The sequence below is a fragment of the Chroicocephalus ridibundus genome, chromosome 10, assembly GCF_963924245.1.
Source record: "Chroicocephalus ridibundus chromosome 10, bChrRid1.1, whole genome shotgun sequence".
NCBI classification, from domain to species: domain Eukaryota; kingdom Metazoa; phylum Chordata; class Aves; order Charadriiformes; family Laridae; genus Chroicocephalus; species Chroicocephalus ridibundus.
This window is the reverse complement of record NC_086293.1, coordinates 20,798,569-20,813,750: the sequence shown is the minus strand read 5'-3', so window position 1 is coordinate 20,813,750 and position 15,182 is coordinate 20,798,569. Positions and strand designations below refer to the sequence as shown.

Below are 15,182 nucleotides of genomic sequence, written 5' to 3'. Positions count from 1 at the left end.
TACCGCATCGGTGTAATTCCCTACATATCTGCCCAAGCCCTTGCTGGCTTGGTAAAACTTGGGGGCTCTGGTTGCAAACACAGTGTGCACTGGGGCGAAGCCACCAGCAGATGGAGGTCTCACCAGCATCAGGCCAGGATAAACTATTTCCGTGGCACTCAGGCTTCAGACCTAAATAACTGGGTGCCAAATCAAAATATCCCCTGGGACAGGCTCCTTTTCCGGGTAGCTGGAAAACTAGGACTTGGGGAGGAGTCCAATGGATTCCTCAGTTTCCAGCTGAAACTAGCTGATGTTTAATTTCCATTCAACATGGTCATCCGACCAAAGCTTGGGGTTAATCTCACTCAGTGGCACCAAGGTCCTGGGAAACAGCAAGGCATTTGGGAGAAACCTGCTGAGAAGACAGTAACGAGCACTGCTAATGAGCAGGGAGGGAATCAAGCGTGCACTGCATCAAAGGCACAGCATCTTTCTGCAGGCAAAAAGCACTCCCTCTTCACCTACAAGCCAGATGCAGTTCCAGGCCTTGGTAGTAACGAGTTTCTACCATGCCGTGTTATTAGTACCTTTTGACCATTATTCTTGGTTATCCATATTGCCTTTATAGCCATAAATAGCTCTAGCCATGGTCTGAACCCCACGATGCGAGGCATGGTGCAGACAGGGAGCAGGGTGGCCCTTCCACGGGCAGTTCACCGCCTGGCGGGGAAGGAGCCATTGCCGTTCTCTAGGAAATACTCATTTCTCAGTTCTTCCAATTAACCTAGCAAAGCGGCAGACGGAGGGAGCCAGGCTCAGTGCTCGCCCACAGAAAACTGCCACACTCATTTCACACGTGCCGCTGAGCAGTCGCATTTTCACGCGTGCGTCATGCCTCAGTTGTTCTCCAGTCGCCAGTGGGGCTTGGGGAGGGAGAGAGGGGCTTCTCCAATGCAGACGGAATCTGATGATTCCCTTAGAAATAGTCTTGGGATAATAATTTGGGAGTCTGAGAGCTTGAGCTTAATCCTCTGCCATTCTACGCTCCTGGGGTGACCTCTCTTCCCAGGTAAGCAACAGCCACCATCGTCTGCCTTACGGGCTGGGGTTGCTCTTTCCTTTCTGGGGATGGGGATGCAGGGGAAGGGGGATGGTACGAGCCATCAGCACGTGGGACCGGGGGGGTTTCTCAGACACACGGAAACAGGCAACAGCAAAGCCCTGACTTCCCAGCAGCTGGTGTCGTTACCACCCAACAGCTCATGCCATAATGTCCCCCTTCCCCCTTGAAAATGTGTTTGTCCTTCTAAAAAGGGTGTTTTAGCATTGGAGCCAATCATATTTGCAGCTGAGTCCAAGCAGGATTCCTATAAAATCTTCGTGGCGTGTTTCCCCTTACCTCATCTAGCCCCGCAGATGTGAACAGCACGTTCACCTCGGACGCTGGAAGACCAGCCTTGCATAGCTGATGTGATCACAGATGGCCCCGGCCCTGCCCTCGGGTGTGAAATACAGACAGCAGTCAGCAGGACTCAACAGGTCAGTGTCTGAGTTTCAACTGGGGTGTTTTATTGTATTTTCTTTTAAACGGAATGCCCAACTATGGGTGAGGATTTGTCACTTGGCAGTGTTTTTAGTTCTTCTGTTGAGCCCAGGGAAGTTGGGTTAAAGAGGTGATTATTTTCCTTAGCTCCTGTAATAGCCGTGGTCCAAATTTTCTGGTGTTTCAGTACTGGGAGATACAAATAGTGAAAAACTCACCGACTGTCTGAGTTGCCCCTTCCAGCTCCTGAAAAGCTACTGGAAGGGGACTCCCACTGCACAGGCTGGATGCACCTTCAGCCCCTGAACCTCACTCTGTCCCTTGAGAGGTTCAAGGACAGCAGCACCAGACGTCCCTTTTGCTGTAGTGAACACCCAGAAAACCGCTCTGGTCTCGTCTAATACTGACAAAACCCTTAGGTGTTTATTCCCCTCTGAGGTTGTTGGAAGCCTCTATCAGAAACAAAAATCAGGGGAGGTTTCACTCTGTAGTGCATCCCCACCACAAGGGTAATGCCTGTAAGCAGATATCAAAATGTATTCACCCACACCAGTCCCTCCTCTCCCCCTGGACTCAGCCAGTCCCTTTGTCCCCGGGGTCTCTCAGCCCGTCTTTGCACGTAAGGCAGATCCCAGCTCTTTGCGCACTCGTCGAGGGGGGGAAAATTGCTTGAAGTACTTGCAATGAAATACAACCTGCGTCTGCAGAGCCATTCCCGGCCAGCAGCCATCAGCTCTCTCCCAGCACTGCCTGTCTCACTCCCCGGTGGCAGGGGTTACGGTCCCTGCCTGCACATCAGACGGGCACAGGGCTCAGGAGCTGAGGTTATCCTTCCAACGGGTTACCGCAGACACTGCTGTGACCTTGCAAGGAGGTGTAAGTACATTAGGATCTCAGCGGTGGTCTCATTTCTGTTGCCCCCCTCTAGACCATCCAACCGGGACTTTATAGAGCCGTGTAATCGCACGGTGATAGCTCAGCTTGGCCTACACGGCACTGCTCGGCTTATTTCATTCCAGCTTCCTTCACTGCAATGAATTCATTCTCCTGGCTTACTGTGCCCTAAATGAGGGCAGAATGAAGCCCAGCATGTGCACACACCCAGGCTTTCTTTGTCATTCTGAGTGGCTCCTCCTTGAGCTGTCCTCTTTTTCTTAAAGCGAAGTATTTTCGGGATGAAGAGAGAAGCAGTGATTGACTGTTGTCAGTGGAAATCCAGCGCTCAGCCGGACTTTCTAATTTGGCAAGTGGCCTTTGAGTAGATCTTGAGTGTTTTACAGAGGTGGGTCAACAGCATTACTGCTATTTCAAAACTGGGGCAACAGAAGCTCAGAGCTTGTTTTGCCTGCAATTACAGAGCCTGGGGGTTAGAGGACGTGGTAAGAGCTTTGCGCTCTGGCTTTGCAAAAACATGCAGAGCTTGGTAGAAAATTGTGTCCTCCTCCTGCATAACTTTACGACTTGAGTCAAAATTAGTCAGAAGCATTATTGCTTTCGGCTAAAGTCTGCAGGGCCAGGGGGTTAGCCAAAACATAATAAACCAGAAGAGGTATATTTTTAAGGCTGCACAACTTTGTGATGCTTCCGAGAAAAGCCACCAGGCACCTCCCGCCCCCTGCCAGCACACCAGTAACTCCCTCTTCCCCTGCGAGGAGTTTTAAAGCCATCACGGGAGTTTGGTGGGGAAGCGCGTACTCCCCAGCGCTGGCAGGGCGAGGAAACCCTCCCCCCCGCCTCCAACACCGCGTGTCCCCCCCGCCCCCCCCGCCGCTGCCACCGCCGCTCCGGCGGGGCTGGATGGGGCGAACCGCGCCGCGGCCACCGGCCGCCCAGCGCCATCCCCTGCGCTGCGGGACACCCGGGGGGCCAAGTTCCCCTTCCCGCGGCTGAGCCGCTCCGGTGTCACTTCCTGGCGGCGGGGGGACGGGGCGGCGGGGCGGGGCGGGGCGCGGAGCGGCGCCCGGGGCGGTGCGGGGCCGGCGGGCGCTCGGCGGGCCCGGGGCGCTGGGCTGGGCTGGGCTGCGCCGCCGAGCCGCGGCGGAGGATGCGGCGGAGCCGGGCGCCGCGGCTGGCGCTGGCCGCCTGCCTGGGCTCGTTCCTGCTGATCGTCTTCTACTTCCAGAGCAGCCTCAACCCAGGTGGGTCCGCCGGCACACGCCGCACCGGGACCCCCGGACGGGCGGGAGGCGGGACCCGCGGGCAGCCCCTCGCCGGTTCCCGAAACCGCTTGGGTGCCGGCGAGCCCCGCTCCGGTCCAGAGGGGGCCGGTCTGGTCCAGAGGGGCCGATCCGCGGGGGAGCGTAAGTTCGGGTCCGGCGGTGAACGTTGCCGGGGTTCCCCGGAGGCTGCACGTTTCTGGGCTGGGACGGCTGAACTTCGCCGCTGTGTGTGTTTGCTTGCCACGCGTGACCGGCTTGCCATCGCAGCGCTGCTGTTTGGCAGCCGAATTCGTCTTTCATTTTTAAAGGCAAGCTGCTTTTTTTTTTTTTTCCCCCCTTTTTTTTTTTTTTTTTTTCTTTTTTCTCTTTTCTCTGGGTGTCCGTCCCGTTCGGTGAAAGCGGGGCGTGAAATTGCGTGCGGCTTCGCGCAGTCCCGCCGGGGCTGCGCTGGGGCTGGCACAGGGAGAGGAGCTGCCCCCTTCCACAAGCGCCTGTTTCACGGTCACTAAAAGTCCTGGGGAATCTGGTTGAATTGCTCAAGGGACTTCTTTAGTGTGTGCTCTTAGAAATATCTGCCATGCTGGGAAACAATTCAGTAATAAGAGAACTAAAATATAAACAGTTTTGTACTGGAGGGGTTATTTATTTCCCTGCCTGCTTTCTGCGCTTTTGGGGAAATTAGCTCCGCTTTCCTAAGAAACGTTATTGGGTAATTCCTGTAGTTTTAACAATGTACTAATGTTTTCTGATTACAGCAGCAATCCATCAAGGGGGCCTTTAAAGTTACGTCTTAAAATCCAGAAGCCTGATTTGACTGAAACGTTAGTGGAATTTTATCAGTGTAGACTAAATTAAATGTGATTTTCCTTTTATAGGAGCTGCTCCATCACTTTAATGTGTTTTTTTCCTAAAAATAAAAAAGTCTCAACTTGTTGGCTGAGTAAGATTGAAAAGGAGTTAAGTTTCGGCAAGCATTTGTTCTTTCTAGAAGAGCACATGAAGTTTGTCAAATGAATTCAGAAATCCCAGAAGACCACAATCAGTATTGTGTTCCTTAGTAATTTTTTTTTAAAGAAACAATATATGTATCTTATTTTAGTACTGGGACTGTTCAGTAAAAAGCGCAGCCCTGAATGGGGCTGTAATCTCCAGGGCTCCTGACAGAGAGGTGATCGCGTTTTACACTGGATTCGCTTTCTAGTATTTGACTGGAAAACGTGGCTCTTTTCAGGACTCTGGTTTTCAAAAGGAGACTTCTGCGTGTCTGAGTCAGCAGAACTTTCTGTGCTTACTTGACTTTAATCCCTTGCAGGATCTCAACACAGTTTCACGCAGAGTTCCCGTCAGGTCAGAGCAAACCAGGTGACGGTAATGGCGATGGCATCTCACGAGGGGGTTGGAGGACTTCAGGTCTGGAACGCTCCCTTGAGAGGCACTGGCCAGCTGAGGCTTTGGGAAATGCGACGCCCTTAACAGGCTGCAAATCTGTTTCCTTCATACTGGGCAAGTGTGATTTTTGCAAGGTCCTGTAGATGGTGATAGGTCTGGGGTAGGGATCCCAACCTGGTGGAAGCCTGTGGTGTTTGTCGCTCGGTGGAAGCCCATTTGCGAGGGTGGTGAATACCCTCTGCGGATTTGCCCCTTAAGGCTCACAAGAGAGGTGAATTAAAGTGCTATTCGACATCTGGTTATTTTCTAGCCTCATAGTTGTCTTGCTGGGTTCCAGCCTTCATTTTTGTGCCATTTCTTTCCCTTATTATTTTTCAGTTTACAGTTTTTCCTTTCCTCTCTAGTTCTGTGAAAAACTCACACTAGCAGAGGAAAGGTCGTTACCAAATACAGAAAAGAAGGAAGCTAAAAATCGCTTCTTTTTTTTATCCCAAAGAAAAGCAAACTGAGGCCCATTACTTGAATTTTAGAAGGTACCAGTTACAATAATAGGTAAACAATTTGCAGGCAAAAATGCCGTGTTTAAAGTGATGGTGGCCTTGAGGTTATTTGGAGTTCTAGTTGCCTGGTGTCGTTTGGTTTCTATATAATAATGAAGAAAAATGCTGGGAAAAGCAGCAGGGCTGTGAGCTTCCCCCAGGAGCAGTCAGATCCTTTTCTCCGTCTTGAGCAGGATTCAGCAGGTCGCCTTTCCTGGGCCACCCACACTCCGTTACGTGTAACGTGCTCAATTAATCCTTGCTAACCGCCTAGAGACCGAACCATCCTGTGACCCCGACAAGGCGTACAACGTGGGAGGAAAGGTGATATAAGCAGAAACCTTTACGTTTGAGAGTGCTAAGGGCTCACTCCTCTCGGGGAGCAGGAATTGACTCCTCCGTTTGCATTTCCCACTTTTAACTCCATCCGGGCAGTCGTGCGTTGGGGTGGTTTGCGCTGAACTCCGTGGCTGTGCTGAAATAAGGCTTTCTTGTTCTGCCCTAGGAACACCCACACGCCAGCGTGTGCTGAAATAACTCTGCTCCTAAATGCCGCTGAGTTGGTTATTTTGGTGCTGGGCTGAGTTGGTTTGTGCTGAAGTCAGTGGCAGAATGCCCCGTTGTACCTCCTCGCAGGCAGAAATGGGCTCGGGTGTGTTTGCCAACCTCACGGGTGCTCAGGAGAGGTGAGAGAAGTCTCAGTGCTCCCCAGGGAGAGCATCCGCGTGTGGGTTTGAGCGTGCATTGACTTCGTATCCCCGATTGCTTCCCCTTGGCTTTCCTCGCTGCTGGCTGTACCGGTGGGTGGCCGCGGGGGCTGTAGTCCTTGTCCCTGGCCGTGGGGTGCAGCTGCAGCACGCGGAGTGTCCCCTGCTCTCTTTGGGATGGTAATGACCTGTCTGTCCGGTTGGCCTTCAGCTGTCTCACTCCAGGCTCGCAGACACGTGGCCAGGGGCAGAATGTCTGCATGGCAGGAAGGTATTAAAGTGGTGCTGAGCACGCTGGCAGCTGGAGTTTACTGACTGCCCCAGCGGGTAGTTGTGGCGTTTGGCTGGAGCAGTCACCTTTCAGCATCTCCAGGCCCTCCTGCATCCGGACTGGTGATGTGGGCAGGCCAGATGCTCATCTCCTGGGCAAACCTCACGCCATCTCAGCTTGGTGCGTGAAGTGATGCGGTCCATCAGGGGGACTTGGTTGTACTGGTGTCCATCCAGGAGATCCCAGCTGGCCTTAGCGTGATTGTCATCTGTCTTCTGAGTTGATCTTCCTCTGCCGCCTCCTCCAGGGGTGGCGCGTCGTTACTGGTGGCTATGCTGGTTTCTGCACGCCGTACATTTTATGTACAGAGAAGGTGGGAATGAGCAGTGCGGCTCTTAGCCTGTTGTTTCATCTAACTCCGGTCGTATTGTGTCTAGACTGGCACAGCGGTAAATGCTGGAGGCTGCTGATCCTTGTCTACATCAGAGCCTTGGTCACTGCTGTTCTCGGGGGAACCACACTGATTTTAGCACCGGTGGGGGAGCTGTGGGTGACCGTGCTGGTACCGATGTGGGGCAGAGAGAAGGGAGAACATCTGAAGGAGTCAGAGGGAGGTGAGTGGCAGGTGGTAAGGCCCTGCGTTCATCTGCATCTGCGGTTTCTACAGACCTTAATTAAAAGTGCTGTGGGGCCACCCCAATGGTAGGTCTTTTGGTGAAGCCGTGAGTAGGCAAATTGTACTGACATCCAGAGAGCTGGCAGTTTTCAGGCCACGAGTGCGGGGCCAGAGGGATGTGTGCATGAACCTGCAGTCTCCTAAGCAGTGAATAACCAGCTCCTCCATCCCAAAAGAACGTATTTCCTAATGAGAGGCAACTGGGTGCTATATGAAGCATTTTACGTAACCTTCCCCTTCTTGAGGCTTCCGTTTCTGACCAGTGTTATTTGAGGAAAAAGTCCCCTTGCCGTCCAGGGGACAGTCCCAGAAGCGTTTGGAGGAAGAGGCACCTTTGGGAGCCTGCGGCAATTCAGTCTGATCCCAAGAGACCCTTGCGTAAGAGCGGGGCTATTCCGTTCTTGCCCCATCCTTCCTGTGTCCAGTCCAGTGACTTGTGCGTACTGGAGGTGACGGGGGGGGACAAAAGCAGACCTTGCACAGAGGCAGCCTGCGGGACGGGGAGTGCTCCGCTTCCTCTTCTTTCTAGTTCGTTCCAGCGCTGAATCACCTTCTCCAGTAAGAAAGAAGGAAAAACCCTCGATCTCAAAATGCTGCTTTGTTTCTGCCCCGCTTCTGTCTGACTGCAGCATCCGGCCGTTGCTTCTTACATCTTTGTAGCAGCGCTTGCTTAGCGCTGGCTTCTGCACTCCCCGTGATCTTTCACGACCTGCAATGGGCATGAGCTGTTGGACTTCCACGGGGCTTTGTGGGTCAGACGTACTCAGCTTTCCATCTGACTCTTTCATGACGAGAGATACAAGAACCAGGATCGTAGTAGTGCCAAGGTTGCGATACCGCTCCAGAAAGGTTTGCCAGCAGGGAAGCACCAAAGGTCCCTCTCTCCATCCTCGTCTGCTCCTGCATCAACCAGTCGGTTCTTGTCTGGTCACTGACAGAGCAAAGCCTCCTCCAGCTACTCCCGAAGTGGAGGTACCACCTCACCAACCTGAGAGAGGAAGACGGGGGTGTTCCATGGAGATGGGCAGCAATGCCAGAGGCCGCACCCCCGGTATGTAGCACGTATCACAGGCAGGAAACTGAACTTCGTCGTTCAGCAGCCCTCTGATGTGCCAAGGTGGATACGGAAGATACCCATTGCCACCACTCTCTGCCAGCTTTGGGGTGGTTTCTGGTGCCCAGCCCAGCATCTCTCAGCACCAGCAGGTCCCGGAGAAGCTCTTGCTACTGATCTTTGCAAATCTGGCTTTTCAGGTTTTCTGAGCTATGAACCCAAAGTCAGCGGTTACCCTTGTGAACTGTCAGGCATCTCTGACCTTGTGCTTAAAGATTTGTTCTTTCGGGGGGGAAAAATTATTATGGAGTGATAGAGATTATAGAGTTCATACGTGATTTGACTGAGGTCCCACAGAGCACTAGTCCCTAGACCTACAAATGCACCTAGACCTAGCCTGAACAGGGCTACGCACACACACAGATATTAGCAGACCTTTACAAACCAGGGATTATCTTTTTTTCAGAACAGGAAAGAGCCTATTTTAGACCTCAGTTCCTCCCTATTGTTTAAAGGTACTTTCAGGCTGAAATTCAGGCACTGCCTTGGGACAGGAGTGCGGTTCGGCCAGCGAAGGCTGTAAGAGACTGGGTCGTGTTGGCAGCTGGCTGACGCGTGTCCTCAGCCTTCCAGATAACAAGGGCTACGCTGCCTTCACCCTGGCTAACGCTGCAAGCGTGGGCAGGGATGAATGCGAAATTTAAGACGCCCTCCGAGACCGTGTTGGTTTTTCGGTTTTGTTTTGCTTGCTTTTGTCGTGGGGCAGTTTCGCCTGTCGCGGATTCCCGGTCTCAGGGGTCGTGAAGCCCAGGATGCAGCCGCTGCCCTTCGAGGAGCCAGCGCACAAAGGCAGTGCTCGAAGTACGGCAACGTTTGTCAGCTGAGGCGTTGGGCAACACGGGCCGGAAAGCCCTCAGGTCTGCCATGTTTGAGGAAGATGTGAAATGCTGTAGCCATGACCTGTCGTCGTAGAAAAATCTGCCCGGTCCGTTGCTGAGAGCAGGACAGTAATGAAGCCCATCTGCTCCCGAGAGCCAGGCTTTTCATGAGGAATGCTTTCTCTAGTCCGTCTTGGCTTTCTACAGTTTCCTGAGAATCTCTGATACGTGCGAGGGGTTTGGGAGGGGGAAGAAGGGGGCTTAGCACGCCAGGAGTTAACTCTGTGCCTGCGGGAGAGATTTGCGTCTCGGTTCGGCGGCCCCGCATCCCGCTGCCATCCCAGCCCGGCTGTTTCTCACCAGCAGCACGTTGCACCTGCACTTTCTGCCCTGTCCCCACTCCCCAAACCCCATCACTCCTATTTATCCTGCAAAAAGGACTCCACAAAAACGTCTCCTGGGAGCAGCAGGACCTTTGCCTGTGTTGGTGCGGGAAGGACTTTGTGGCGATCATCAGTCAGGTCTGAGGCTGGAGGCGAGTGCTCATGTGGTGGCCAGGGCACTCCTGGGGGTGCTGGGGTTTATGATGTGCTGGGTTTTCTTCCTTGGTCCTTGCTGCCCGCAAGCATCTGAATGGAGAGCGTGACAAACCCTCCATCTTAATCCCAGCGCAAACACAGCTGTCTTTCCCGGGACCCTCTATCAGAAGCCAGGAAACTACAAAGGCATTAGGTGCTGAACTCCCGTTACTCCCACTCGGAGCCGAGTGCCCAGAGAAGAGCTTAACTCCCCAAATACCGCTGCGGGGCCAAGGGGGGAATGTTTCACATTAAGCCTTTGAGACACAGCTGGGCAAACGCCCAAAACTTTCCTTGTTAAGAGGCAGTTAAAGACTATTAGTGATCTGAGAGGGAGGGAGCATCTCGCAGAGTAGCTCCGGTGGCCTGGGGTGAACGTCGCCATGCCTAGGTCCTGCCTTCGCTGCACGGCTTGCGCCGATGCTGACAACAGGGACAAATGGAGCTTCCCTAAGAGCTGGGGGTATTTTTTCCCCCTCAGTAAATACATTCATGGGTGGAGGGGAGTGACTGGTGTCAGTGGAGAGTTGAACCCAATATTCCCAGCCTCTGCTGCCCAGTTCAGACCAGTCTCCTCTCTCCCGTACACGTACCTGCTCCCATGGAGCTTGCACTGCTGTAAACGGGGTCACCCTGCCTCTGTCTCCCGTCTCGATCTGCAGCTTTGGGACAGGTCTATGTTCAACTCTGCGATTTCGCCACCGTTTCACATGGATCTTTTTTCTCTTCTTCAAAGCCAGCTGCCTCCTTGGCAGTAAAATCCTTCCAGCAGGGTGGGAGTTAATTGGTGAATGCACCCTGCACACGCTGCTGCCCTGTGCAGATGTCCTCCTTTCCTGATGCTCATCTTCAGATGCCGGGATCGTTGCTTCATTGCTGGCTGTCCAGGTTTATTCTGTCCAACCCGATTTTCACTCTGCTGCAGGTTTGCAGTAATTCCAGTAAATTACGCAACAAAATCAGTTGACATCTCCTCTGCAGCCTGAGCTCGCTCTGTTCTCCCTTTCCCAATTGCCCGTGGCTTCCACAGGGAAGCCAAAGTCTCAGTCTAAGGCAAAGGTGGGAAGAAAGAGCAACTCTGTGTCCCCAGGAGCTGGGTGGCCACTGCTCGGGTAGATGAACTCCTCTTTCTGCAGGTTCTTCACAGGAGATCACCCGGTGTAGGAGGTAGCACTGGGACACGTAGTTTGGTTTTGTTTGTCTGATGATTTTAATGAGCAGGGGAGCAAAGCTGCTTCTACGTTTGTTGCGTTGGAAGGAGAGCGTGGTGCTCGCAGCGTGATGAACGCAGCGTGCACGAGAACAGGGAAGGGAAGGGGAGCCAAAGGACACGGTGTGAGAAGTGGCTTTGTGTGGCTCGCGTCCCACACAGAAGTGATGCCCAACATTCCCCGGTGCCAACCGCACTGCAAGCCTCCTGCCGTCAGGAGACGGGCTCAGCAAATGGGGGCTGCAGCAGCACCAGGCACTGGGATGTCTACAGACTTTGTGGGAGGCAGCGTGGTTTCAGCGACCTACCAGTGCCTGTTCCTCTCTGCATGGAGCTGAGCAAGCCAAGGAAACCTAGTAGCCAGATGAACCCGCAGCGCCTGGTATCCTCAGCTGTCACCCCAACATTTAACAGCCCCCACATTTCTGCTCCCCCCTTGATGGGCTGAATCGGGCAGAGTACAGGAGTGCCCTGAAGAGTGCCTTCAGTCTGAGCCCCGCAGACAGGAGAGCGATTGCAAAAAGCAAACACACCACGCTGCCCCGTGCACACACGCAGTTGGCAAATGCGTCTCAGCGTCAGCCCCGGGCATCGCTGCGACTTGCCCTGGGCAGCTGCCTGAAAAATGGCCTTTCGGTATGAGGAGTTGGTGAGTGGCTGTGCGAGAGCACTGCGTGGGATCTGGAGCCATCGGAGATTCATCTTGAACCTGGTGCTGTCCTGCTGACCCACCCAGCCTGGCAAGACCCATGGATGTGGGGACAGGCTGAGAGAGTTGGGGTTGTTCAGGCTGGAGAAGACTCCGGGGAGACCTTATAGCCCCTTCCAGTACCTAAAGGGGGCTACAGGAAGGATGGGGAGGGACTCTTTATCAGGGAGTGCAGTGATAGGACAAGGGGTAACGGTTTTAAACTGGAAGAGGGGAGAATTAGATTAGATATTAGGAAGAAATTTTTCACTCTGAGGGTGGTGAGCCCCTGGCCCAGGTTGCCCAGAGAAGCTGTGGCTGCCCCATCCCTGGAGGGGTTCAAGGCCAGGCTGGACGGGGCTTGGAGCAACCTGGGCTGGTGGGAGGTGTCCCTGCCCAGGGCAGGGGGTGGAACTAGATGATCTTTAAGGTCCCTTCCAACCCAAACCATTCTGTGATTCTGTGATCTTTATGGTGGCTTGCTGGGGGGCAGGTTAGTCTGAGGGAAGCTGAGCTCTCCCCCAACATTTCTTTTGAATGCTACTGAGCAGGTTTCATTTTTCCCAGGCCCTTTGCAGCCGCCCTTACTGGGGTAGCTGGGGTGAATAAGCTTCTGAAGATCTCTGCCTTGTAACCCTTCCAACTCCCGCCTTTTGCAGGCTCAGAGGCAAAGATCTGCAGAAGCCTAAATTTTGTTTCAAGATAGACCAGATCTTCCTTGCTTTGGAGAAGGAATTCAAAATCTGCTCAGTTTGTGCAAATCCGTTCCCTTTAGCTTGCTGGGATGGTGCTGAGCAGGTTTAGCTTTAGGGTATGGAGGTGTCCAGCCTTGAGCCAGCCAGTGGGGAATTCCTGCAGCCTGGCAGAGGAACGGGCTGGCTGGCCTGGCTGCTGCTGTTTTCCCCATAGTGCCCTGGACTCTTAATATTTGGATGAGCTTTCATTAGATAAAACAGTTGTAAAGTTATGGGCAGGCAGATTGATGGGAATTTGGCTGGGAAGGAGCTGGTCTTTCCAGGGAGAAGAAAGCAGTTTTTGTCCCCGCTGGTTAGCACTGCAGCAGCTCTGTCACCCCCGGGTTCGGCACCTGCATCCGCAGCCGAAGTGGCTCGTCACCATCTACCCATGCAGGAAAGCCTGGCCGCATAAGCCACATCCTTTGGCAGCTCTGTGCTGAGATGAAAATCGTCATTTGGTGTTAAAAATGGTCGAGGGGCTGGTTTTGAGGGTGCGAGTGCATGTGGATTCAGTGTCTGGCTACTTTTGCTGTCCGGGTTGCCCCAGCCGCCCCGCACCGTCTCTGGTCTTTCCCTGTGCAGCAGCAAGAGCTTCCTCCTCCGACAGCCGGGCTCTCCAAGCGCCAGCCGTTCCCAGGCCCGTGGGCAGCCCAACCTGGCTCCTTCGAGCCCTGTTTGCCTGCCTCTCCGTTCACGTGCCCTGCTTTTCCCTGCCGTCATTGATCGCGATCACCTCGGATGCACTGAGGCAATGAAAGACAAACGCATGCAGCGTTCCCAGCGGTGCTGCTCTGCCCCATCGCCGTCACCGCGCCCTCGTGACAGTGTGTCACATCGTGAAGCTGTTTCCGCAGCTGGGAGATGCTGCAAACCACACTGCCCCAGACCCGACTCCGGTGTCGCGCTCGGGTGAGTCTGTTCCGTGGCCATGTGAACGAACCGTGGCTGAGCACCAGTGCCGAGACCCGCTGTCCTGAAGAAGCACCCGATGCTGGTGAGACCCAGCTTTTGCGTGATGGGACTTAATTTTCAGACTCCCTCAGAGCATTATCCAGCTGGACTTGAAGCTGCTCTCTCCCCCAGAAGTCTCTTCTGAAGGTGGCACTGTCTCTGCAGTGGCTCGAGTGCAGATCAGCAAGCCTCTAGCTGCACGTGGCAGATGGGCAGGTGCTGGCAACTCTGCCCGTGGTATGTGTGTGTGGAGATTTGCTGTTGAATGTTTTGGACCGTCACGGCAGCGCACAGGGCATGTCGTGGCCCATGGGTCCCTTCCCATCATCTTGTCACCTGTGGTATGGAGGGACGCTGAGGCCACGAGCCCTGGGCTCTTGTCACAGTGGTGCTAACAGCTTATTCTTCTCTTTGTAAGCGCCACTTGATTTATAGCCCTCCATCTCCTGGCTGCTCTCCCAGCCCTTCCGGGAAGGGGGCAGCGGCAACAGATTTGAGCCGTTCCCTGGAACGATCACTCCGGGAGCGCTGCTCTCCCTGTGGATTTGCAACCTCACCGCTGACCTGAAACCTGACCCAAGCCCGCTCTCTGGCCAGATGTTGCTTCACTGCTCTGTGCTGTGAATTACTGACCTTGCAGGAAGATGGGTAATGTTGACGGGAGGTTCAAAGGTGATGTTTGTTTGGGGCTGCCCGGTGTGGGTGTCTCTGGGGCTGGCCCACCTCTTCCAGAGGGCTTTCTTCAAGGCAGGGAGCTGGGAAATTAGCAGAAACTAATTGGAGGTCAGAAGCTCCTCAGCAATTCCCCATCTCCATTCTCTTCCTGGTGCCTTGCAAGCACGTGGCTCTGCTGGGTCATGTTTCTCCGTGGCACAGGGAGGCGGCAAGTTCAGTCCTGCAGACATCTGCAGAGCCGGGCCTTTCCTTTTGGCAAGGGCGCGGGAGTAGCATATTCACAGCTGGGTCTTTTCCAAGTTTACTCCTGGCAGTATCGGAGAGATTGATTTCCCTGTAGCTTAATGGGACCAGCAGACACAGGCACTGTGAGACTGAAACAAGACGGGTGACGCTGGTGGAGTTTTGCTTCAGTTGCCCATGAACAGCCGCTGCGGGGTGGGTGTAGGTGCAAGACACCTGGTTCCCTTCTTCCTGAGGTCTCCATTAGACCTTGCTTGTGTCCTGTAAGAGAGGTCTTCAGAGCACCTGATGCTGACAGCCGTTCCCAGGGATTAACCAGCAACAGGGACATAGATCCAACACTCAGACAAGTTCACACTCGTGATGCTGGATCTGTCGCGTCTCAGTGCTGCAGTGACACTGGAGATGTTTGTGTGTCCCCTCTTAAACATGCTGGCGGGGGAGACGGGGCTCTTTGGTGGCCTCAGGCAACACCCACTACTAGATACAGCAGAAGTAGGCACAAGGAGCTATGCGGTGAGAAGTTACGCGCTGGAGATGGTTCTCCCTAGCCTCCAGCAGCTGTAATTAGCTCCTGTCCCCCTCTGCAAGCTTGTGCATCTCTTCAACACGCCGTAAAGCCTCTTGCTCTGTACCGTGTGGCAGTGAGTCTCACAGGTGAAGGACCTGCTGTCACGTAGAAAGGCAGGACACAGACCCTCAGCTGTCCCTGCCGAGAGCAGAGGGGCAGGAGCCGAGAAACAAAGCCAGGGAGGGAGCGGCTGTGTGCAAGGTGGTGCCTTGGGAAGGGTTTGCTGAGTGTGCGTTTTTTTCCCCAAGATCTGCTTGCCGGGGCTTTCATCAATTCCAGATGCGTGGAGCTGAGGAGATGGCTTGAAACGTACTCAGCAGGCAAGTCGTTG

At 54.0% G+C, this 15,182-nt stretch overlaps 1 protein-coding gene across 3 annotated transcripts in view; it reads left to right on the top strand.

The window, feature by feature from the left end:
- The first annotated feature begins 1,500 nt into the window (after positions 1–1,500).
- CHST13 (carbohydrate sulfotransferase 13) overlaps positions 1,501–15,182 on the top strand; it is a 34,558-nt gene continuing 20,876 nt past the window's right edge. The window contains exon 1 of one of the 3 annotated variants that reach the window (XM_063348363.1): positions 1,501–1,521. Coding sequence is in view for 2 of the 3 variants with exons in the window: in XM_063348360.1 (XP_063204430.1) it covers positions 3,570–3,663 (94 nt within the window). In the remaining variant the exon portion in view is untranslated. Of the gene's footprint in view, positions 1,522–3,495; positions 3,664–13,667; positions 14,011–15,182 lie in introns of those variants that run through there. The other 2 variants (XM_063348360.1, XM_063348362.1) reach the window with 2 other exon arrangements.